Here is a 25320-nt window from a genome sequence, read left to right on the forward strand (position 1 = left end):
GGGGCACAGGCACATTTGAGCCCCTCTCCTCCCTCCCTTGCACCAGCATGAGGCCACACACATTCTCAGTTGGATCTTGGGCTGGGGCCGTTTTGGTTCAGTTGAAGTCCTACCATATGTAAAAGGTTTTCAGGCACCCTACTGCCCTACCCTACCCCCACCCCCATATTCAGTCTGAGCTTCTGCTGTCTGCCTCTCTTATCACTCCTGGGAGGGGCCCCCGGCTGCATGCCACAAAAGACTACCCAACCACCTTCAGAGCCCTCGCTGTGGCTCTGTTTAATGGGTTGCTGTAGTTCAGCAGGAGCTGAGCTGAGTACGATACAGATGGTCACAATGGGAGGAGTCTGAGCCCTGGTACTGGATGGAGCCCCTGGTGAGGCAACCCAGTCTTCAGCTGAAATTCAGAATCCAGTCTCCCTTTGGCTGCAGGCCTCTGAGGAAACTGTCCCTGCTCAGGCCTTCCCATGAAGGGCTGTATGCCTCAGTTCTCCTACCTCAGCCAGTGCATTCCTCCAAATGGTCCTCAAGAGTGAGCTGAGGGTCTGAGAGAAGGCCCAGTTGACCCTCTAAGGCAGAAGTGGGCCTGCCATAATAAGAGCTAATACTACTACGTGCGCTGGGCCCTCCTTAGTCACCCTAGTCCCTGGCATGGCATAGGCAGACCTGCATGGGGCACCATGGATATCCAGGAGGCTTGGCAGTGAAAGCCCAGCCCCATTTACTCTACCACAGGACCCAGGGCACAGTGCAGAGAGCTTCCACTTTGCTGCCGGGGGATCTTCTAGTTCTGGCCCCAGGGAGCACAAGGCCTAGGAAGTACTTATTGGAAAAAACTGTCCTCTGAATGTGGTCTTCAGACTGTCAGAATCACCCTCATGCAGTTTCTGAGAGTTGGGCCAGTATTTTCTGCTACTAAAATCAAGCCATGTTGAAGAATGAGCCTATGTGGGTGGCAGGGACCCAGGGTACACTGGAACATTGTATTTATTGTCCCAGAAAATGGCAGCACAGCCCCTGCCCTTGGCCCCACCGTGGCTCACATTGGAATGGGCATGGCAGCAGGCTACCAGCCCAGATTCCAAAGCCTCTGGGGAGCAGCCATAGGCTTGGTGGGTGCTGTTCACCCTGCACACATGCCCTGGGTCTCTTTTATGCCTGTTTTCTGCTTTTGTTCCTACCCTGCTCCTAGTAAGAACACCAAACCACTGCCTCTGGGGCCTGGGTGATGCCAGGCCAGCTGTCCCTGATTGTTACTGGCATTCTGGTCAACAGTGAGCCCCTAAGTGCCTCTTTTGGTTGCCCTGACTCTTACAGGTTTCTTAGCTTCTCTGTAGTTCAGCATATATTCTGGGGAGATCATAGTTAGATAAATGTGTGTACCTAGGACTATAGGCACCTAGGAGTGTGGGGTGTACCTGCTTGGAGATCAGGGGTGGGAAGACAGGCAAATAGGGAAGGTGTTCCTAGTGGAGGAGCCAGCATGTGCAAAGGGAAGGACCTGGTAAGAACCTAGTACAGGCCGGGCTTGGTGGCTCACGCCTGTAATCCCAACACTTTGGGAGGCCAAGGATTGTGTATCACTGGAAGTCAGGAGTTCGAGACCAGCCTGGCCAACATGATGAAACCCTGTCTCTACTAAAAATACGAAAATTAGCTGAGTATGGTGGCATGCGCCTGTAGTCCCAGCTACTCAGGAGGCTGAGGCAGGAGAATGGCGTGAACCCAGGAGGCGGAGCTTGCATGAGCCAAGATCGTGCCACTGCACTCCAGCCTGGGCAACAGAGCGAGACTCCATCTCAAAAAAAAAAAAAAAAAAAAGAACCTAATATAACTTGTTTGCAGTGAAGCTGGAGTGGTCCACACAAGGGCTGGGGTTCTCAAACTCCAGGTAACCTGCAGTGTGATGTGGTCAAATTGCAGTTAGAGAGACTCTCTTGCTACTGCTAAGGTGATCTTGGGATTAGAGAAAGAGGCTAGACCTAGTTCTCTAGAACAGTGTTCAGAGGGGACTGAGAGCTCAAGGAGGGAAAAGTGGCTAGCATTCCTTCAAGGTGTCAGGTGCTAGGGCAGTCGAGCAGGTTCTTAGCCAGCTATGGGCCAGGCCTCATGAGTTTAGCTTGGGGGTGCCCTTGTACTTGGCACTTAAGAGTCCCATTAGCTGACCTCCCCCACAAACCTTGACTGCTCCCTCCTACAGAGGCGGCAGATGGCAAGAGGGGGAAGGGGTGCTCCTGTGTACCCCCGCTGTTGAGAACCAAGGCTGCCTTACAGGGGACCTCAGCCTGGGGACAGCCATTAGCGTGGCCACACGGTGGCAGCAGAGAACTAACAGATGGTTGCTGCAACCCCACCCCCAAAAAAGGGTGGGTGGGGTGATCTAAGAGGGCTTGTGAAGTCTTCTCCCAACCCCCAGAGATCCCTCTGAAAGTCTGGAGGTGGGATTTGGGTCACCAGAACCCCTGTCTGTGCGCCAGGCTGAGAATGTTTCATTTTAGTTTTGCCTTGCCTATCTTTAGATGTGTTGACTGTGGAATGCAGGAACCACGCCACGGTTTTCTCTGGGTGTTTATTCATTTCCTGGCCAATTCTGCTTTGGAAAAGGAGTGTCTTTTATGTCACCTCAGGGCACAGTATCAACCCTGCACTGGGTGTGGCCACCCCCAGTTCCATTTCCTCTTTCAGTCTTCAGGTGCTCATGGGGCTCCAGGCTGGAAGGAGGGGGAGTCCTGCACTAGGGATGGAGGAAGTGAAGTATCCAGAGTAAACTGTGCTGGGGTGGGTGTAGCACTGGGTCTGTGGGACCCAGGAGAGGGGCCTGGCAAAGTCTGGATCAAAAAGGCTTCCTGGAGGAGGTGCCATTTAGGTGGCAAAAGGAGGAAAAGGAAAGAGTGCTCCTGGAAGGAGGAACAGCACTTACAAAGGTCAGGTTAGGAAGGGGAGGCAGGCACAGAAGTATGGACTGAAAGGGGAGTGGGGAGATATAGCTCCCCAAGCCAGGCTAAATCCTGTTGGGCTGAGGGCTCCTCTCTCCCCCAGTCTCCTTATCTACAGCCTTGGGGCCCATAGTTCACAGCCCAGACCCACCCTGTGGACCTTCCCTTTCTTCTAGGGTCCAGGCCCATCTAGCTGAGGGGGCTGTCAGGCTAAGGTTGTCCCCCAGGGGCCTCAGTCTAGTGTTGAGGGACCAGTTACCAAGGGGCAGCTGCTGAGATCCAGGTGTGGGACTAGGCTCCCCCACCCCCACTCCTCATAAACAGAAGAGAGAACTCTGGGAAATCACCTAGTCGGAACTACATTTTCTTTCTTTTTTTTTTTGGAGATGGAGTCTTACTCTGTCACTCAGGCTGGAGTGCAGTGGCACAATCTCAGCTCACTGCAACCTCCACCCCCTAAATTCAAGCTATTCTCCTGCCTCAGCCTCCCTAGTAGCTGGGATTACAGGCACCCACCACCACGCCCGGCTAATTTTTGTTTTTAGTGGAGATGGTTTCACCATGTTGGCCAGATCTGTCTGTTCACCATGTTGCTCTTGAACTCCTGACCTCAAGTGATCCACCTGCCTCAGCCTCCCAAAGTGCTGGGATTACAGGCGTGAGCCACCACGCCCGGTCACACATTTTATTTTAAAAACATTTTTAGCAGTTTTTTTGTTTTGTTGAGTTTTGTTATGTTGCCCAGGCTGGTCTTGAACTCCTAGCCTCAAGCGATCCTCCTGCCTTGGCCTCTCAAAGGAGTGCTAGGATTACAGGCATGAGCCACGGTGCCCAGCCCAGAACTACATTCTCATTGAAGAGAATAAGATCCAGCAAGGCCTACAGAGCATGTTGGAAGTGTCCTGAGAGCCAAAGCCCATGATTCCTCCATATCGGGTGGCACTGGGCAGAGCCAGGAAGGAAGGGGGAGTCCCTAAGGCCCATATTGTGGATTGTAACTCTATTATACAGCTTCCATATACTGAGGCTGCAGAGGAGGTACCAGAATTAGGGTTGGGCCTCCACTTATGTGCCTCTCTGACTCTGAGGTCCAGTCAGCAAGGCCAGATCCCATCCTAAGACCCTTATGGCCCTGGGAGAGCAGGGCATAACACACCTTCCTCTGACACCATCTTGTCGCTGATAGCTCAGGAGAAGCACATGGAAGAATGGTCCCGGCCGGGCGTGGTGGCTCACACCTGTAATCCCAACAGTTTGGGAGGCTGAGGCGGGCGGATCACCTGAGGTCAGGAGTTTGAGACCAGCCTGGCCAACATGGTGAAACCCGTCTCTACTAAAAATACAAAATTAGCCGGGTGTGGTGGTGGGCACCTGTAATCCCAGCTATTCAGGAGGTTGAGACAGGAGGAGGTTGAGGCTGGAGAATCGCTTGAACCTGGGAGGCGGAGTTTGCAGTGAGCTGAGATCGCGCCACTGCAATCCAGCCTGGGCCACAGAGCAAGGCTCCTTCTCAAAAAAAAAAAAAAAAAAAAAAAAAAAAGAACAGTCCTTTCCCACAAAGGGTGGCGCCCCCCATAACCCCCATAACATCTCTTGTTAAGTGCCCCACATCTCCCCTCTGCCCCTCTGGTCTTCCACACAATCCTGGTCTCTGTTCTCCACATGGTGGGCCCCCAGGCCACCTCTGGGCACCAGCCACTGAGGGTGTTGCTACTAAGTGCAAACTAGTTCCACTGCAAGCAAAGAGCCCAGGGTCCTGTCCCCTTCTCGCTTCGAACCAGTCGGTAGTGGAGGGATGGGATGGGACGGCTCAGACCGGCTCAACTCTCACCAGGCCACACCATGCTGAGAAAAAGGCGCCAAGACGCCAGGAGAAGGTACACGAGCCAGGCTTCCAAGGGCCGGAAGAGTCGGATGGGCGGAGGGCCCGGGCTAGGCCACGCCTCCCTCGCGGCCCCGCCCTCACGGCCCGACTCCGCCCGCCCAGCCCGGCGCCCTCGGGTCGGCTGAGCGCTAAGCGCCAGTGTGCAGCGGCGGCTGGGGCGGCAGGTGAGGCGGCTGGGGCATTGCTGTCCGTGCGTCCGCAGGCGTCAGGTGCTCAGACCCGAGGGCCGGGAAGGGATTTGGGTGACACAGGAACCTGGGGCGGGGGTCTGCTATCTTGGGGCTGTCGGGACCGCTGCTTAAAGTTGGCCCAGTCCAGACCTCGAGTCGGGCCCCCAGCCAGGCCCACGTCCAGGCCCAGGCCCCGTAGGGATCCACCAGGGTCCCAGCTCGCCTCGATGGAGCTCCTCCCGCCGCTGCCTCAGTCCTTCCTGTTGCTGCTGCTGTTGCCTGCCAAGCCCGCGGCGGGCGAGGACTGGCAGTGCCCGCACACCCCCTACGCGGCCTCTCGCGACTTTGACGTGAAGTACGTGGTGCCCAGCTTCTCCGCCGGAGGCCTGGTACAGGCCATGGTGACCTACGAGGGCGACAGAAATGAGAGTGCTGTGTTTGTAGCCATACGCAATCGCCTGCACGTGCTTGGGCCTGACCTGAAGTCTGTCCAGAGCCTGGCCACGGGCCCTGCTGGGGACCCTGGCTGCCAGACGTGTGCAGCCTGTGGCCCAGGCCCCCACGGCCCTCCCGGTGACACAGACACAAAGGTGCTGGTGCTGGAGCCCGCGCTGCCTGCGCTGATCAGTTGTGGCTCCAGCCTGCAGGGCCGCTGCTTCCTGCATGACCTAGAGCCCCAAGGGACAGCCGTGCATCTGGCGGGGCCAGCCTGCCTCTTCTCAGCCCACCATAACCGGCCCGATGACTGCCCCGACTGTGTGGCCAGCCCACTGGGCACCCGTGTGACTGTGGTTGAGCAAGGCCAGGCCTCCTATTTCTACGTGGCATCCTCACTGGACGCAGCCGTGGCTGCCCGCTTCAGCCCACGCTCAGTGTCTATCAGGCGTCTCAAGGCCGATGCCTCGGGATTCGCACCGGGTTTTGTGGCATTGTCAGTGCTGCCCAAGCATCTTGTCTCCTACAGTATTGAATACGTGCACAGCTTCCACACGGGAGCCTTTGTCTATTTCCTGACTGTACAGCCGGCCAGCGTGACAGATGCTCCTAGTGCCCTGCACACACGCCTGGCACGGCTTAGCGCCACTGAGCCAGAGTTGGGTGACTATCGGGAGCTGGTCCTCGACTGCAGATTTGCTCCAAAACGCAGGCGCCGGGGGGCCCCAGAGGGCGGACAGCCCTACCCTGTGCTGCGGGTGGCCCACTCCGCTCCAGTGGGTGCCCAACTTGCCACTGAGCTGAGCATCGCTGAGGGCCAGGAAGTGCTATTTGGGGTCTTTGTGGCTGGCAAGGATGGTGGTCCTGGCATGGGCCCCAACTCTGTCGTCTGTGCCTTCCCCATTGACCTGCTGGACACACTAATTGATGAGGGTGTGGAGCGCTGTTGTGAATCCCCAGTCCATCCAGGCCTCCGGCGAGGCCTGGACTTCTTCCAGTCGCCCAGTTTTTGCCCCAACCCGGTAAGCTGAAAGAAGGGGCCCTTACTTGTGAGCTGCATGCACATGGCTGAACACAGGCTGCTTCTCTTCCGTCGCTGAGGGGATCTGGGAGGGGGAGGGCAGGCAGAAAGAAGCATTCTCTCTCACCCAGTTCCTAAGTGCTGGAGTGGTGTGAGAAAGCAGCCAGACAAAGGCTACACTGGAGGCTCAGCTCCCAGGCTGGCCCTTGTGGCTGCCTCATTTTGCTCTTTCCCTTACCTGCCCATCATGGCCTCTGGTTTTTTAGGTAGTTTCCCTGGCTATGTGAGGATAGGGTTACATAACTGTGTTTCTGTTAGCATAGCTCCTGAATGCTGGGTAGAATGATGGGCATTCCCTCCTACTTGTCCACCACCCATATCCTCAGGGACACACGCAGAAAAATAGCACTCCCCCCTCTCCTCCCCCCTCCCCCCCGCCACCACCACCACCACCATGCACAAATACACAGGGAGATGCTTACAGATTCACAGACTCACAGCTGCTTGCCAACAGTTTCACTTTCCCTTGTTTTCCTCTGCTTTCCCAAGGGGGTGGGACAGGAGTTGTCAGAGAATCTCCCCTTCCTCCACACCCCCTCCCCCCACCCACCCCCATCCTTCTGCCAGCCACCACGTTCCAGGGAGCCTCCTGGGCCTTGGAAGTTGGGAGCTTGTTAGGGAGCCTGCATGTCCTGGGCTTCACTAACCTGTTTGCCATGATTGGGGGTGATTGGGGGAGTACCTGGCACTCACGGAATGGCAGCTTGGTTCTAGAAGGTTCTGGGAGCCTCACTCTAGTCTTGTGCAAGCAACTATAAACATCTGGGGATAAGTAAAGGCCTAGGAAGGGCTGGTTGGAATTGGTCCATCCCAGACTTTTTTTTTTTTTTTTCAACTGTATTTGGAGCCCTGCCCCAGGCAGGAAGTCTCAAAGCCCGTGCTGAACTGGGGGCTCCTTCCAACAGACTCTATCTAGGTTCTCTCCAGCCATCATGTAGGCAACAGCGGTAAGATTGGACCAAGTAATGGGACCCACAGCTACTGTTCTCAGATTCTCTAGCCATCATCCTGTGGCCCTGGGCCTGCTGTGACATTCTCGACAGACTCCTTTCTGCTCCTGTTAATGCCTCGGAGATGGAAGGAGAACTTACACCCAATGTGAGGTTGGGGGTCTTTAGCCTCCCTCCCTCTGCTGAGTACATCTGGGTTGAGAGGCCCTAGGGTTGGGGACTCCTTGTCTGGGCCTGGGCAGGCCTGCCTGGCCCCTTCTCCCTCCCAATGGGGAGTCAGAACCTCTCCCCAGCTTGGCTAGTGGTCAGTGGGTCAGAAGACACCCAGCACGGCTGGGCAGTGCCAGGCTCCAGGAGGACTAATCTTGGTCCCTGCCCACAGGCTGGCCAGGCCCCCAGGAGGTGTGTGAATCACCCCGTACAGTGTTTGCCCAGCAACTCTGGGCATGCAGCCACTGGGGCAGCACCCACATAGTGGTTGGCCTCAGGAGGCCTGAGGGACTCAGAGCTGGTGCCTGTCCTCCATGGGACATTGGACACTTACGTGTTTTCAGGAGCCTGGGGCCCCTACCTAAGCCTGGGAACCTAGAGCTAAGGTCCTGGGGCCTAGGGACAAGCAGGCTAGGGTGTGGGCCTGACTAAGGTAGAGCTCTATTCCCCTTCAGAGCCCCACCTGTCCCTGAGTCATGCTAGAAACACCTGGCAGGCTTCCGGCTCGGGCCAAGCCAAACTGATTTCCTGCCTCAAGTGAGGACAAAATCCCAGTCCCCACCCACCACAAGCTGTAGGCACAAGGTGTATGGGGTTTCCAGGCTCAGCTCCACATCTACTTTTGCCTCCAGGGCTACTAATCAGTGCTGAGGTCTCAGGACTGGGTTAAGCCTCTGTGGTCTGATGGAGCCTTCAGAGGATCCTGCTTGGAGGAGTGCCCTCTGGGCTGGTGAGGGAGAGTCCTGAGCACCTAGGGCTGGCTACTGAGCCCCGTCTGCACCTTGCACTCAGCTCCAACACCGCAAGTTCATACCCTGGTGTACTGGTTTCCCAGAGCTTCCACAGTCCTGCCCTGGAGCGTGATTGCAGCCCCCAAAACACCCCCCCTTGCTAAAAGCAGGGGAGAGGTTAGTACTCCCTAGCTTCCAGAACTTAGTTCTGGCACCCAGGCTGTAGGGGTTTGGTTTATCCCTTTTGTACCCTGAAGGGGGGTATAGGAAGCAGCCAGGAGTACAGGAAGACCTTTGGAGCCTAGGGAGAAGGACCATGTCCCCAGCCTTTTGCTGGCCAATTAACTCCAGCATGCAGCCCCTTATGCAAGTGGGGAAACCCAAGCCCAGAGGAGACAGGGTTTGCTGAAGTGCACACAGAGAGGCAGAGAAGAGCCAGCAGGGGGCAGGAGAAGACTCTTGCGGAGCTGAGACTTCCAACTTGGCTCTCCTCTTGAGGGTCTATGATGCCTTGGACAAGAGACCAAACCTCTTGGGCCTGTTTCCTCATGTGTGAGATGTATGGAGTGGGCCAGGCACGGTGGCTCATGCCTGTAATCCCAGCACTCTGGGAGACCAAGGCAGGCAGATCACAAGGTCAGGAGTTCGAGACCAGCCTGGCCAACATCGTGAAACCCCATCTGTACTAAAAATACAAAAAATTAGCCGGGGATGGTGGCGAGCACCTGTAATTCCAGCTACTTGGGAGGCAGAGGCAGGAGAATCGCTTGAACCCGGGAGGTGGAGGTTGCAATGGAGATCACACCATTGCCCTCCAGCCCCAGCAACAGTGTGAGACTCCATCTCAAAAAAAAAAAAAAAAAAAAAAAAGATGTACAGGGTGGTTGTGAGGATGGAATGGGGGTAACTCACCATCAAGATGGACATGGCAGGGTGGGGCAGGAAGGATGGGGAGTGGGCCTTCCAGCCTGGGCCTTCTCCCTGCCCTTGCTACACTGAAAGCCCTGTGGGGGCAATGTGGGATGGTAACTGGCAGGCCCAGGGCCTTCTCCAGTCAGGCCAGGTGAGGGGTGAGAGTGTTGGGCTGCTGTGGCCACTGACAAAGGCCCCAGAGGGTCGGGGCACAGGGCTGAACCCTGACTCCTTCCCTTCCCTGACCTTTCCCAGCCTGGCCTGGAGGCCCTCAGCCCCAACACCAGCTGCCGCCACTTCCCTCTGCTGGTCAGTAGCAGCTTCTCACGTGTGGACCTATTCAATGGGCTGTTGGGACCAGTACAGGTCACTGCACTGTATGTGACACGCCTTGACAACGTCACAGTGGCGCACATGGGCACTATGGATGGGCGTATCCTGCAGGTGGGTCCTCATCCCCACAGCCCCCTGTTCCTGGATCCTTGTCTCCATCCCCATTTTGCTCACATCTGACCTGTCCTAGGTGGAGCTGGCCAGGTCACTCAACTACTTGCTGTATGTGTCCAACTTCTCACTGGGTGACAGCGGGCAGCCCGTGCAGCGGGATGTCAGTCGTCTTGGGGACCACCTACTCTTCGCCTCTGGGGACCAGGTAAGGTGGGCAGGGGCAGGGCCTGGGGCCAGGGTTGTGGGATCACAGACTCTCCATCCAATCCAGAGAGGCATTGACGTACAGGCCCTACCACCCTAGCCTACGGTGTACCGGGAGGGTCTATAGGGCCCAATCTTCCCCTCCAGGCATCCCTGAGTCACCTGTCTTCTACCCCCAGGTTTTCCAGGTACCTATCCGAGGCCCTGGCTGCCACCACTTCCTCACCTGTGGGCGTTGCCTAAGGGCACAGCGTTTCATGGGCTGTGGCTGGTGTGGGAACATGTGTGGACAGCAGAAGGAGTGTCCTGGCTCCTGGCAACAGGACCACTGCCCACCTAGGCTTACTGAGGTATGGCTTCCCTGGCAGGGCACAGGTAAGAGTGGGACAGGCTGGGCCTGGGGTGGTGGTCAGCAAGTCTTGATCACCATCTTTCTCAGGTCTGGGGGGTGTCCTTCATATCTACAAGGAGGGCATTCTTGTCAGAGGGGATGCCGCATGCAAAGACTTAGAGGCAGGAAAGTGCTTGAATGAGGACTAGCAAGTGACTCCAAATGGCTGGAGCATGAGGCAGGCAAGGGGTATGGCAGGAGACTTTGGGGAAGCAGGTGGGGCTGAGAGAGCCCAACCCCACATGAGGACTCAGGCTGTTTCCCCCATTTCAGTTCCACCCCCACAGTGGACCTCTAAGGGGCAGTACAAGGCTGACCCTGTGTGGCTCCAACTTCTACCTGCACCCTTCTGGTCTGGTGCCTGAGGGAACCCATCAGGTCACTGTGGGCCAAAGTCCCTGCCGGCCACTGCCCAAGGACAGCTCAAAACTCAGGTACAATCTGGTCCCTCCCCTCCCTTTCCCTGAAGGGGACAACCAAGCAGCCCTTTCCCCATGAGACCCTGTTCTCTGCTTATCAGAGGCAATGGGGGATGGGGGAAGCTGCAGTGGTTCTGACTGCTTTGTGTCTGGGGAGATGTCTCTGTCCCTTTTTGAGCTTTCATGTGCCCTTCCTGTCTGTTCACTCATGGACCAGCCAAGGTTAATCTCTGCCCCACCAGAACCTTCCTTCCCTGGAGGGAGGCATGGGTGGAGAAATGCCATTCTCTGGCTCGGAGGAGCCCTGTGGCTTGTGGCAGGCATGCAGCTAGGCCTGTGTAATTCCTGGCTGACCTCAGGGGTTCCCCTGGTGCCCCAGATCAGTGCCCCGAAAAGACTTTGTAGAGGAGTTTGAGTGTGAACTGGAGCCCTTGGGCACCCAGGCAGTGGGGCCTACCAACGTCAGCCTCACCGTGACTAACATGCCACCGGGCAAGCACTTCCGGGTAGACGGCACCTCCGTGCTGAGAGGCTTCTCTTTCATGGTGAGGCTACCTTGCCCTGTCTGTGCCCTTGGCCAGTTCATGGTATGGGAAGGGAGGGGCTTGGAGTAGAGGACCTGCCTAAGCCACCTCTATGTCCTCTTAGGAGCCAGTGCTGATAGCAGTGCAACCCCTCTTTGGCCCACGGGCAGGAGGCACCTGTCTCACTCTTGAAGGCCAGAGTCTGTCTGTAGGCACCAGCCGGGCTGTGCTGGTCAATGGGACTGAGTGTCTGCTAGCACGGTAAGTACCACCAGGCAGGCACGGGAGGCCACAGGGTTCTATCCAGGTGGGGACCCAGATTCTGTTAGGATGGAGGGAAGAGTGCTCATTACATGGTCAGTGTGGTGTGGAGAGCAGGACCGGGAAGAAAAGACTACTGCCTTCTTCAGCCCAGAGGCAAGAGAGCCCATCACAGGGTCCAATGGCTCCAGCCAAGGCTGTGGGGAACCTGTTCCCTCCTTACCCTCTTGGGATGTCTTCCTGAGACCACCTTATCTTCAGACAGACCATGGAGTGGGGCAGGTGGGAGAGATAACAGACGAACTGGGAGAGGTCAACGGGCCCCTGGAGGAAGTGGGCCTGGCTATCACAAAGGGGGTAACCTTGAGCCCAATCTCTTGTTCCTGTAGGGTCAGTGAGGGGCAGCTTTTATGTGCCACACCCCCTGGGGCCACGGTGGCCAGTGTCCCCCTTAGCCTGCAGGTGGGGGGTGCCCAGGTACCTGGTTCCTGGACCTTCCACTACAGAGAAGACCCTGTCGTGCTAAGCATCAGCCCCAAATGTGGCTACATGTAAGCGCCACCTCTTTGCCCACTCTGGCCTCTGGGGAATGAGAGAGCCAGCCTTGGAGAACACCCAAAGCCTACCACCCTACCCTCTTCCACAGCAACTCCCACATCACCATCTGTGGCCAGCATCTAACTTCAGCATGGCACTTAGTGCTGTCATTCCATGATGGGCTTAGGGCAGTGGAGAGCAGGGTGAGTGAGTGCTGGCCAGGAGGGAGGAAGGCTGGATGAGTTCCCTGAGCTGCAGCCCAACCTCGTGCTGGGCTGAGGAGAGGAGCAATCACAGGTGGGATTCCTGGCTAATCACTCTCATATTGGTCCCAGCAGTGTGAGAGGCAGCTTCCAGAGCAGCAGCTGTGCCGCCTTCCTGAATATGTGGTCCGAGACCCCCAGGGATGGGTGGCAGGGAATCTGAGTGCCCGGGGGGATGGAGCTGCTGGCTTTACACTGCCTGGCTTTCGCTTCCTACCCCCACCCCATCCACCCAGTGCCAACCTAGTTCCACTGAAGCCTGAGGAGCATGCCATTAAGTTTGAGGTAAGTGTAAGGGATAGGGGCAGGGACAGTTGGGGATCTGAAAGTAGGGGCCAGCCTACTGGCTGGTCCTCATGACCCTCTCTGCAGTATATTGGGCTGGGCGCTGTGGCTGACTGCGTGGGTGTCAACGTGACCGTGGGTGGTGAGAGCTGCCAGCACGAGTTCCGGGGGGACATGGTTGTCTGCCCCCTGCCCCCATCCCTGCAGCTTGGCCAAGATGGTGCCCCATTGCAGGTAGGCAGCCCAGCTGGACCTCCCTGGGAAACATGGGCAGAGGGCCTACAGGCTGGGCCTGAGTTGCCACCTGCCCCCAGGTCTGCGTGGATGGTGAATGTCATATCCTGGGTAGAGTAGTGCAGCCAGGGCCAGACGGGGTCCCACAGAGCATGCTCCTTGGTATCCTGCTGCCTTTGCTGCTACTAGTGGCCGCACTGGCCACTGCACTGGTCTTCAGCTACTGGTGGCAGAGGAAGCAGCTAGGTGAGTTCTCTGCTCCTACCTTTACTCAGCCCCTACCCCCAACCAATGGCATCTTCAAGTCCCTACATCCTCTCTCTGCCCAGGACTTAGGGATCTAAGTCCTCCCCAGAGGGGTTGGCCCCTAGGAGCTTGGAAAGCCAAGCCACCAAGGATTCTCTTTCCACAGTTCTTCCTCCCAACCTGAATGACCTGGCATCCCTGGACCAGACTGCTGGAGCCACACCCCTGCCTATTCTGTACTCAGGCTCTGACTACAGAAGTGGCCTTGGTGAGATAGTGGAGGCACGAGAAGCTAAAGCCACCCCCTCTCCCTACAAGCTCCTCACTCCCTCTCCCCACAGCACTCCCTGCCACTGATGGTCTGGATTCCACCACTTGTGTCCATGGAGCATCCTTCTCCGATAGTGAAGATGAATCCTGTGTCCCACTGCTGCGGAACGAGTCCATCCAGCTAAGGGACCTGGACTCTGCGCTCTTGGCTGAGGTCAAGGATGTGCTGATTCCCCATGAGTGGGTGGTCACCCACAGTGACCGAGTCATTGGCAAAGGTGTGGGGGCCAGGTGGGGCTGGGGCAGAGATGGAGTCTCAAGATGACATAGGCTAGGCCAGGCGCGGTGGCTCACGCCTGTAATCTCAGCACTTTGGGAGGCCGAGGCGGGCAGATCACGAGGTCAGGAGATCGAGACCGTCCTGGCTAACACAGTGAAAGCCCGTCTCTACTAAAAATACAAAAAAATTAGCCAGCCGTGGTGGCAGGCGCCTGTAGTCCCAGCTACTTGGGAGGCTGAGGCAGGAGAATGGCATGAACTCGGGAGGCGGAGCTTGCAGTGAGTCGAGATTGCACCACTGCACTCCAGCCTGGGTGACAGAGTGAGACTCCGTCTCAAAAAAAAAAAAAATGACATAGGCTAAAGGGACAGTTGGAACAAATTCTGCTCTAACCTTCTCACCAACCTGTGTGACCTTGGGTATACCACTTAACCTCTCTGAGCCTCCATTTGCTCATCTGTAAAATGGGGGTGAGAAAAGTTCTGTCTTCAGTGGGTTCTGGTGTGGATCAATCAGGCATAGGAGGATTGTAGCCTCTGCCATCATGTGGCTGCTGTTTGTTTTTGGTTTTATTTATGGTTTTGTTTTTGTTTTTGTGACAGGGTCTCACTCTGTTACCCAGGCTGGAGTGCAATGGCACAATCATGGCTCACTGCAGCCTCGACCTCCCCAGGCTCAGTTGATCCTCCTGCCTCAGCCTCCTGAGTAGCTGGGACTATAAGCATGTACTACCATGCCTGGCTAATTTTTTGCTTGTTTTTTGTAGAGATGGTCCTCGAATCATGTTGTCCAGGCTGGCCTCGAACTCCTGGACTCAAGCAATCTGCCTGCCTAACCTTCCCAAAGTGCTGGGATTACAGGGATGAGCCACTGAACTCAGCCTGTTTTATTATATTTATTTTATTTTGTTTTTCTATTCTATTTTATTATTATTATTATTTGAGACAGAATTTCACTCTTGTTGCCCAGGCTGGAGTGCAATGGCGCGATCTCGGCTCATTGCAACCTCCTCCTCCTGGGTTCAAGTGATTCTCCTGTCTCAGCTTCCTGAGTAGCTAGGATTACAGGCACCTGCCACAACACCCAGCTTATTTTTAGTATTTTTGGTAGAAACAGGATTTCACCGTGTTGGCCAGGCCGGTCTTGAGCTCCTGACCTCAGGTGATCCACCTACCTCAGCCTCCCAAAGTGCTAGGATTACAGGCATGAGCCACCGCTCCCAGCCTATTTTATTTTATTTTATTTATTTATTTATTTTTTTTGAGAGGTAGTCTCGCTCTTTCGCCCAGGCTGGAGTGCAGTGGCGCGATCTCGGCTCACTGCAAGCTCCGCCTCCCAGGTTCATGCCATTCTCCTGCCTCAGCCTCCCAAGTAGCTGGGACTATAGGCGCCCGCCACCGTGTCCAGCTAATTTTTGTATTTTTTTTTTTTTTTTTTTTTTTGAGACGGAGTCTCGCTCTGTCGCCCAGGCTGGAGTGCAGTGGCACGATCTCAGCTCACTGCAAGCTCCGCCTCCTGGGTTCACGCCATTCTCCTGCCTCAGCCTCTCTGAGTAGCTGGGACTACAGGCGCCCGCCACCATGCCCGGCTAATTTTTTGTATTTTTAGTAGAGACGGGGTTTCACCGTGGTCTCGATCTCCTGACCTCGTGATCCGCCCGCCTCGGCCTCCCAAAGTGCTGGGATTACAAGCGTGAGCCACCGCGCCCGGCCAATTTTTGTATTTTTAGTAGAGATGGGGTTTCATCGTGTTAGCCAGGATGATCTCGATCTCCTGACCTCATGATCCACCTGCCTCAGCCTCCCAAAGTGCTGGGATTACAGGCGTGAGCCACCGCACCCGGCCTATTTTATTTTTTCAAGATGGAGTCTTGCTCTGTCACCCAGGCTGGAGTGCAGTGGCACAATCTTGGCTCACTGCAATCTCCGCCTCCCGGGTTCAAGCAATTCTCCTGCCTCACCCTCCCTAGTAGCTGGGATTACAGGCGCCCGCCACCACATCTGGCTAATTTTTGTATTTTTAGTAGAGATGAGGTTTCACCATGTTGGCCAAACTGGTCTCAAACCCAAACCCCTGAACTCATGATCTTCCCGCCTTGGCCTCCCAAAGTGTGGGGATTATAGGTGTGAGCCACTGCACCCGGCCTATTTATTTTATTTTATTTTTTGATATATAGTCTCCCTCTGTTGCTCAGGCTGGAGTGCAGTGGCGTGATCTTGGTCACTGCAACCTCTGCCTCCTAGGTTCAAGCGATTCTCCTGCCTCAGCCTCCCTGAGTAGCTGGGACTACAGATGCATGCCACCATGCCCCGCTAATTTTTTTTTTTTTTTGTATTTTTAGTAGAGACGAGGTTTCACCATGTTGGCCAGGCTGGTCTCGCCTATTTATTTATTTATTTATTTTTGAGACAGAACCTTGCTCTGTCACCCAGGCTGGAGTGCAGTGGCGTGATCTCGGCTCACTGCAACCTCTGCCTCCCGGATTCAAGTGATTCTCCTGCCTCAGCCTCCTAAGTAGCTGGGATTACGGGCGTGAGCCATCACACCCGGCCCTGCTTTATTTTATTTATTTATTTATTTATTTATTTATTTATTTATTTATTTATTTATTTTGAGACAGAGTCTCACTCTATTGCCCAGGCTGGAGTGCAGTAGTGCAATCTTGGCTCACTGCAGCCTCTGCCTCCTGGATTCAAGCATTTCTCCTGCCTCAGCCTCCTGAGTAGCTGGGATTACAGGGGCCTGCCACTGCCACCACACCTAATTTTTGTAGTTTTAGTAGAGACGGGGTTTCACCATGTTGGCCAGACTGGTCTTGAACCCCTGACCTCAGCTGATCCTCCCGCCCCAGCCTCCCAAAGTGTTAGGATTGAAGGCATGAGCCTTTTTTTTTTAAAAAAAGACAGCATCTCACTATGTCACCCAGGCTGGCCTTGAACTCCTGGGCTTACGCGATTTTCTTTCCTCAGCCTCTTGAGTAACTGGGATTACAGGCGCACTGCACTTGGCTTCTGCTGCTTTTTTGGCGGGGGGGATGAGTCTCGCCCCGTCTCTCAGGCTGGAGTGCAGTGACACGATCTTGGCTCACTGCAACCTCTGCCTCCCAGGTTCAAGCTATTCTCCTGCCTCAGGCTCCCAAGCAGCTGGGACTAGAGATGGGGTTTCACCATATTGGCCAGGCTGGTCTCAAAACTCCTGACCTTGTGATCCACCTGCCTTGGCCTCTCAAAGTGCTGGGATTACAGGTGTTAGCCACTGCGCCCAGCCCTGCTGCTTTTTTAAAATGTCAGAGTGGGCCGAGTGTGGTGGCTCACACCTGTAATCCCAGCACTTTGGGAGGCCTAGGTGGGTGAATCACAAGGTCAGGAGTTTGAGACCAGCCTGGCCAACATAGTGAAACCCAGTCTCTACTAAAAATACAAAAAAATTAGCTGTGCGTAGTGGCGGGTACCTGTAATCCCAGCTACTCGGGAGGCTGAGGCAGGAGAATCACTTGAACCTGGGAGGCAGAGGTTGCAATGAGTTGAGATCGCGCCACTACACTCCAGCCTGGGCAACAGAGTGAGACTCGGTCTCCAAAAAAAAAAATTAAAATTAAAAATAAATAAAATGTCAGATTGGCCAGTTTAGTGCTCTGAGGTCTGGTTGCCAATGAGAATGTGTGGTGTGAGCCTTGGGCCCTGGAGCCCCTCTCATCGACTCATTATCCACCTCACACCAGGCCACTTTGGAGTTGTCTACCACGGAGAATACATAGACCAGGCCCAGAATCGAATCCAGTGTGCCATCAAGTCACTAAGTCGTAAGTGGGGCAGAAGATGGGAAGGCAAAGGGAGGGGCCTCAGGCTGGGAGGATTCTTTTTCTCTGTGTTCCCACCTTACTGAGTGACCCTGAGCAGGAGACCTTCATTTCCCATTTCCCCATCTGAGCCTTATAAAGGGACGCCCTGCCCCGCTGCTCTGCAGGCATCACAGAGATACAGCAGGTGGAGGCCTTCCTGCGAGAGGGGTTGCTCATGCGTGGCCTGAACCACCCGAATGTGCTGGCTCTCATTGGTATCATGTTGCCACCTGAGGGCCTGCCGCATGTGCTGCTGCCCTATATGTGCCATGGTGACCTGCTCCAGTTCATCCGCTCACCTCAGCGGGTCAGTGTTCAGCTGGCTCTGGGTTGGGGGCTGGGCAGCAGTTGGAGAAGGAGCTGCTGTGCCCTTGCCCACCAACCCACCTGTGCCCCCAGAACCCCACCGTGAAGGACCTCATCAGCTTTGGCCTGCAGGTAGCCCGCGGCATGGAGTACCTGGCAGAGCAGAAGTTTGTGCACAGGGACCTGGCTGCACGGAACTGCATGTGAGAGTCCAGAGTAGCTGGGGTGAAGCAAAGGGACAGGGCATGAGGGTATGCAGTGCTTAAGGCCGCCTCAGGGAAGGGCCCACTCCAGCCTTGTCCTCCCCTCTCTGCACCTTACTTTTTTTGTCTGCCCAGTACAGACTTGGACTGGACACCGTGGCTTTGAAATTTGGCCGGGCGCGGTGGCTCACGTCTGTAATCCCAGCACTTTGGGAGGCCGAGGCAGGCGAATCATGAGGTCAGGAGATCGAGACCATCCTGGCTAACACGGTGAAACCCCGTCTCTACTAAAAATACAAAAAAATTAGCCAGGCACGGTGGCGGGGGCCTGTAGTCCCAGCTACTCGGGAGGCTGAGGTGGGAGAATGGCGTGAACCCAGGAGGCGGAGCTTGCAGTGAGTGGAGATCGTGCCACTACACTCCAGCCTGGGTGACAGAGCGAGACTCTGTCTCAAAAAAAAAAAAAAAAAAAAAAAAAAAAAAAAAAAATTCTCTAAGGGCCTAAAACAGGTGGGTTCAGGGCCTGGTAAGGGCCAGTCCTAAGTGTGATCCTCTCCCTACCCCTAAGGCTGGATGAGTCATTCACAGTCAAGGTGGCTGACTTTGGTTTGGCCCGCGACATCCTGGACAAGGAGTACTATAGTGTTCGACAGCATCGCCACGCTCGCCTGCCTGTGAAGTGGATGGCGCTGGAGAGCCTGCAGACCTATAGATTTACCACCAAGTCTGATGTGGTGAGGCCCCACCTGCCCTACAGTCCACATGGTTTTGGCACCTGAGAACACTGGGCCTCACCCATTCAGCTCTGAATGATCTGAGCCCAGGGAGTCCCCAGGGTAGATGACCCCCACAGCCCATCTGCCCACCTCTTGGGCAGATGTAAGATGGAATCTGACACCTGCCAGGGCTCAGGAGGCTGGGAACTCACCGGTTCCTCACAGATAATCCAGGGCCTGCCCAGCCCCAAATCTGGGCAGGATGAAGCAGTGGGAGGAGACAGAGGAAAGACATGGGTGACGTATTGAAGAATGAGCTCTCAGTGGAGGGTAAGGTCTTCCATTTCCAGCTGAAGGACTCTGGGAGGTAGAAGCCCTGGGGGACCCACCTGCCCCCAAATTTGGAGTGAGTTGAGTCCCCTCACCTCCCCCTTTCCACAGTGGTCATTTGGTGTGCTGCTGTGGGAACTGCTGACACGGGGTGCCCCACCATACCCCCACATCGACCCTTTTGACCTCACCCACTTCCTGGCCCAGGGTCGGCGCCTGCCCCAGCCTGAGTATTGCCCTGATTCTCTGTGAGTATGTGGAGGTGGTAGTGGGGAGGGAACTGGGCCCCAGAGACATGGAAGAGGCAGGAGACAGAGCCCCTGCCTGGCTTCCTGACTGAACTTCTGGTTGACTAGGAAAGGGACTCTCGCTGGGCCTCGGTTTCCTCATCTGTGAACTGGTCCCACCCTCATGCAGAGTAGGACCCTGGGAAGACCTCACAGTTGCCATGGTAACAGCATTCAGAGTTGGGGTTGAGGCCAGTGGTTTGATTTTCCCAGCGCTCCTCCTACCCGACTCCTACTAACGGGGTCTGCTTTCCATCTTTTCCTCTTATTTAATCTCGAGGAAAGATTCCAAAACCCCCACAGCAACCCCCTCTGGATCTCCAGGTCAGGTTTTTTCACGGGATGTGGTTTCAGATTCCCCATTCCTGGAGGGATGGCGGCAGCTGCGTTGTCCTCAGTGCCTGTGGGGTGGGTTTGGTGCTGAGGTTCAGCTTCACATGCAGCAGGTGTGCCTGAGCTGTGGCTAGGTCTGCTGGGTTAGAACAGAGAGAACCAGGACATACGTAAAAGTAGTTGATGCCTCCTGTCTCAGGCTGTGCTCCAAGAAGGATGCGAGTAGCCCTTCCTCACAGTCCTACTTGCCTTGAGTTTGCTCTTACTATTCACGTCTTTAATTCACTGCCTACCTGTATCCAGATTGGGCTCCTGGAGACAGACTCAGCTGGAGATTTATGTATGGGGATTTACTGAGAGGTTTGGGGCAAAGGAAGAAGGACTGGGCAGGAGAAATATCACAGAAACTGCAGCCCATCCCATAGGGACTACTTGAACTGGAGTTTTCTGAAATTGAGACCAGAGTTTTCTGAAATTGAGACCAGAGTTTTCTGAAATTGAGCCCAGCAGGCCAGGTCTTTGTACCAGGCGTTAATCAGTTACTAGTCACAGGCTGTCCCTGGTGAGGGGATGTGAGCTTGGCAGAGGCAGTTCTCTTCTGCCTAGGGCAATTCCTACAGAGAGCCTCAGTCAAGAACCATCAGCAGGCAACACTCACAGCCACTGGGAAAGTAAAGGGGGATCTGGGTGGCACACCATAGGGTCCACTTCAGCAGTCCAGCCCTTCTCCTCTCTGGGCCTCAATTTCCTCATCTGTAAAGTGGAGACAACAGTACCACCCTCCGAGAGTCTGAGAATTATATGAGATATTGTGTGTAAGGTACTTAGAGTATTATTTCAGGCAGGAATGACATCCCCAAGATAATGGGGCAGGCACTAGGACCCAGCAGGTAAACCTGGGGAACCTCTGCTTTAGGACCAGGGTGCCACCGGTGCTGCCCCAAATGCTCTTGCTTCAGAACTTTTTTTTTTTTTTTTGAGATAGAGTCTCACTCTGTTGCCCAGGCTGGAGTGCAGTGGCACAATGTTGGCTCACTGCAACCTCTGCCTCCCAGGTTCAAGTGATTCTTCTGCCCCAGCCTCCCGAGTAACTGGGACTACAGGCGTGTGCCACCACGCCCAGCTATTTTTTTTTTTTTTTTTGAGATGGAGTCTCGCTCTGTTGCCCAGGCTGGAGTGCAGTGGCACGATCTCGGCTCATGCAAGCTCCGCCTCCTGGGTTCACGCCATTCTCCTGCCTCAGCCTCCCGAGTAGCTGGGACTACAGGCGCCTGCCACGACACCTGGCTAATTTTTTGTATTTTTAGTAGAGACGGGGTTTCACCGTGTTAGCCAGGATGGGATGGTCTTGATCTCTTGACCTCGTGATCCACCCACCTCAGCCTCCCAAAGTGCTGGGATTACAGGCGTGAGCCACCGCGCCCAGCTTCACCCAGTTAATTTTTGTATTTTTAGTAGAGATGGGGTTTCACTATGTTGGCCAGGCTGGTCTCGAACTCCTGACCTCGTGACCTGCCCACCTCAACCTCCCAAAGTGCTGGGATTACAGGCATGAGCCACTGCGCCCAGCCACTTCAGGATTTTTAATTCCTGCTTTGCTGGACCCAGGCTTCCTTCCTGGAAGAACTGTGATGATGACCATTGTACCTCGTGAGCTGGGCCTTGTGCTTAGCACTTCACAGGCATCAGCCTATGTGCCTACTTCTCTGTGATCAGAGGAGGACCCAGAGGCACAGAGAAGTTAAGGAACTTGCCCAAGATCACATAGCCCAGGCCACAGGGCACAGGAGCCCAAGGTCTTAACACCTGAGGTAGTTCGACCTCTGCCAGGGTGGGGAGGCAGGACTGGAACAGCAATCATAGGGATGAGAAGAGCTGCCCCTGATTGGGTAATGCTAGGTACTAGGTCCTGTCATCTATCCTCATCCCTGTGTGGCCTGCCAGAGGTTTAACAGCAAGTGGGTGGCCCAGAATCCTTGGGTGGGAATTGCCTTAACCTGACATCCCTTTCTCCCAACAGGTACCAAGTGATGCAGCAATGCTGGGAGGCGGACCCAGCAGTGAGACCCACCTTCGGAGTACTAGTGGGGGAAGTGGAGCAGATAGTGTCTGCACTGCTTGGGGACCATTATGTGCAGCTGCCAGCAACCTACATGAACTTGGGCCCCAGCACCTCGCATGAGATGAATGTGCGTCCAGAACAGCCTCAGTCCTCACCCATGCCTGGTAGTGCACGTCGGCCCCGGCCACTCTCAGAGCCTCCTCGGCCCACTTGACTTAGTCCTTGGGCTGGACCTGCTTAGCTGCCTTGAGCTAACCCCAAGCTGCCTCTGGGCCATGCCAGGCCAGAGGGCAGTGGCCCTCCACCTTGTTCCTGCCCTTTAACTTTCAGAGGCAGTAGGTAAATGGGGCCCATTAGGTCCCTCACTCCACAGAGTGAGCCAGTGAGGGCAGTCCTGCAACATGTATTTATGGAGTGCCTGCTGTGGACCCTGTCTTCTGGGCACAGTGAACTCAGCAGTGACCACACCAACACTGTCCCTTGAACCAATAAAGGAACAAATGACTATTAAAGCACAAATTGTGGCAAATAGTGTGAAAGAATGACAGGAGGCTGCTATAAATAGCTGAATAGAGAGGCAAGGGAAACCTCCGAGGAGGTGACATTTTGCTGAGGCCCTATCAACCGGGGAAAAACCACCAGAAGCAGTGTTGAGGAAAGAGGGTTTTTGGCAGAGAGTCACACGTGCAAAGGCCCTGAGGCTGGAAAGGAGTTGGATCAGCAAGAAGGCTCTTGAGAACAGGGAGGGTGAGCAAGGCCCAGATCCAGGTCATAGGGCCCTGGGGACTGTTAGATGGAACCATGGAAGTAGGCTGAGTACCCAAGCATGCAGTGACCAGGATGGTTTCTTCCATGGCTCAGGCTGCCTGCTCCCCCTTCCCCAGCCCTAGCACTTCTCCAGGGCTCCCTGCTCGATCTGCAGTGCCCACCGTCACACCATCCGGGATGGAATGGGGCCTGCCATCTGGGGCATAGAGGCTTGGGTCCCTGCAACACTGCCAGCATTGATTGCACTTGTAGCCTTAAGAGAGATAAGCCAGCAGCAAGGCCTCAGCTCCACACTTTCAAAGAGCCAACTTCTGGCCAGGTGTGGTGGCTCATGCCTGTAATCCCAGCACTTTGGGAGGCTGAGGCAGGCGGATCACTTGAGGTCAGCAGTTTGAGACCAGTCTGACCAAGATGGTGAAACCCTGTCTCTACTAAAATTCCAAAAATTAAGGTGTGTGTGGTGGTGCACGCCTGCAATCCCAGGTACTCAGGAGGCTGAGGTGGGAGACTCGCTTGAACCTGGGAGGCAGAGGTTGCAGTGAGCCGAGATCGGGTCACTGCACTCCAGCATGGTCGACAGAGTGAGACTCCATCTCAAAAAAAAAAAAAAAAAAAAAGGCCAGGCACGGTGGCTCACGCCTGTAATCCCAGCACTTTGGGAGGCCGAGGCGGGCGGATCACAAGGTCAGGAGATCGAGACCATCCTGGCTAACACAGTGAAACCCCGTCTCTACTAAAAAATACAAAAACTTAGCTGGGCTTGGTGGCGGGCGCCTGTAGTCCCAGCTACGCGGGAGGCTGAGGCAGGAGAATGGCGTGAACCCGGGAGGCGGAGCTTGCAGTGAGCCGAGATTGCGCCACTGCACTCCAGCCTGGGCGACAGAGCGAGACTCCGTCTCAAAAAAAAAAAAAAAAAGCCAACTTCAAAGTGCCAACTGCCCAAGTTATTTGTACTTGTAAAGGCCACTGCACAACAGCCCCTAGAGGGGCATGCTCCTCTGAGAGGGAGACTTTCCCCTCCTCCTCTTCCTCTCTACACTGACTGCTGAGGGGGTAGCTGGGGTGCCAGGGTGCCTGGCCCAGGACCTGGATCACAGTGTTTCTTCTCCCTTGCTCAGGATCCCCATAGCTTCTATCCCTTTGGTTAGGAGACCCCGGCTCACCCTAAGAGGGCAGGCTTCCTTCCCTCGGAGCCCGCAGCTCTGTGCCCTGTCACACATGGAACCCTGGGTTTGGAGCAAGAGCTCCCTGCTAAGCAGAGTGGGAGTCTCCTTGGGACCAGAGCTGCCCAGCTTTCTCCATCCAGCTGCTGCTCACTCTGCCACCTCAGGCCAGAGAGAAGTCCAGTCCTGGGGACTCTAAGGACTCTGAGGACAGGTGGGTAAGGTTTAAAAGGAGATTCTTGCTTGAGTGCAGGGATCCAAAGATCAGGAACCTGTGTGCTGAAGAGGGGCAGAGACAGACTATCCATCTGTTTACCGCCGTACCTTGGATGACTCTCAGTGCCTCAGCAGGCACTGAGGAGGTTGTAGCCTCGCATGCTTGGCCACTGACTCTTTGTCTCTCTGTGTGTGCAGGAGACAGTTGTGTTACCCTGGAGGCTGAGAGGGAGGTAAGTGGAGTATCCTGGGGCCCATCCCCACCCCAGTTGGAAAGGACTGCCTTCATCCCTCCAACTTGTATTTCTCCGCTTTAATCCCATCCTGGGGTTCTAAGGATCACCCAAATCTCTTCAGCCCAGGAGCCCCTTCCCCATTGAGCTTCTGCAGCTCATGGACCACTGGCTTATCTGTTCACATGAGGGGCTCAGAGAGAAAGGGAGTCTCTGGACAAGAAGGAGCTTAGCATGGGAAAGCCTCCCATAGAAGAGAGATAGGAGAGAAAGAGGGTGTCAGGTGCAGCCAGAATGTAGGGCTTTGGGCCTGCTTCTGGGCCAAGGGCCTCCAGGGCCAGAATTCTCCAGGGAGGGGCCCCAGTTAGGCACCTGGGGCCCTGGATTGTGGCACAGCTGCCCCCACTCTCAATTTCTGCAGCCCCTAAGCTCTGAGCTTCATTCTGAGAGCCACCTGATCATCCCAACCCCATCTGGGGTGTCAGGAGCTCAGACTATTTTAGGGCTTCAAATCAGTGACTGGGCTACCAGGGAGAACAGGGTAGGGAGGGTCAGTTCTAGGTCCCTGGATGGGCTGGGGGACCATGTGGCTTCCAGGGCTGATGAAGGCTGGGCTGTCTCTCCTCTAGGGGAGGCCTGGGCAGTAGCTCAGGTATGGTGGGTGGCCAGTGCAAGGGGAGGGTTGCTAGTGGCCATGGGAGGCCTGGGCCTGCCACCAGGGTGGAATGGTGTGGACAGAGGTTTCTCCTAGGGCTTTGGGAGACCAGCCTTCCCACCAAGAGCTGTGAAGAGTTGGTACCTCTCTGTCCCATCTCCCTCCATCTCAGCCCAGTAGGGCTAGGGGCAAGCAGATGCTAATAAAGGCTGAGGAAGGCCAGGGTGGGAGCTGGCACTGAGGAGGCAGCAGATGACTCACACCTTCCTGACTGCCCATTGGTGTCACTGTTCTCTGGAGCCTGGAGGGCATGCACGGGGCAGACTGACCTGCTTTGATGGGGTACCATGAATCTGGCCTAAGATTCCCCTTATGTGTCGACCTCAGCACCAGCCCCAGCCTTTCAGGGAATATTCTGAGGGGCCCAAAGGCTCTCTGGGGGTCTATATCAGGCTAGGTTGCTAGAAAGAAATACCTGAGACTAGGTAATTTATAAGAGGTTTACTTGGCTCACAGTTCTGCAGGCTGTACAGGAA

At 55.3% G+C, this 25320-nt stretch overlaps 1 protein-coding gene across 14 annotated transcripts; it reads left to right on the forward strand.

The window, feature by feature from the left end:
- The first annotated feature begins 14 nt into the window (after positions 1–14).
- MST1R (macrophage stimulating 1 receptor) lies at positions 15–22518 on the forward strand. 14 transcript variants are annotated; one of them, XM_055275735.2, is made up of 20 exons: positions 15–6448; positions 9566–9754; positions 9834–9962; positions 10141–10311; positions 10626–10786; positions 11151–11316; positions 11420–11556; positions 11946–12107; positions 12203–12296; positions 12429–12641; positions 12729–12875; positions 12956–13121; positions 13288–13389; positions 13463–13669; positions 17393–17473; positions 17638–17819; positions 17912–18021; positions 18590–18755; positions 19179–19315; positions 21708–22518. In XM_055275735.2, the coding sequence occupies exons 1-20, from the start codon at positions 5219–5221 to the stop codon at positions 21961–21963; spliced, it is 4206 nt and encodes a 1401-aa protein (XP_055131710.2). In that variant the 5' UTR covers positions 15–5218; the 3' UTR covers positions 21964–22518. The 14 variants fall into 14 exon arrangements, with proteins under 14 accessions (XP_055131710.2, XP_055131751.2, XP_055131778.2 ...); XM_055275744.2 differs by having other exon boundaries at positions 4416–6448; positions 12432–12641; XM_055275776.2 differs by lacking the exon at positions 19179–19315 and having other exon boundaries at positions 4411–6448; positions 21708–21968.
- Positions 22519–25320: the final 2802 nt, after the last annotated feature.

Source organism: Symphalangus syndactylus, chromosome 1, assembly GCF_028878055.3.
Source record: "Symphalangus syndactylus isolate Jambi chromosome 1, NHGRI_mSymSyn1-v2.1_pri, whole genome shotgun sequence".
In the NCBI taxonomy this organism is placed as follows: domain Eukaryota; kingdom Metazoa; phylum Chordata; class Mammalia; order Primates; family Hylobatidae; genus Symphalangus; species Symphalangus syndactylus.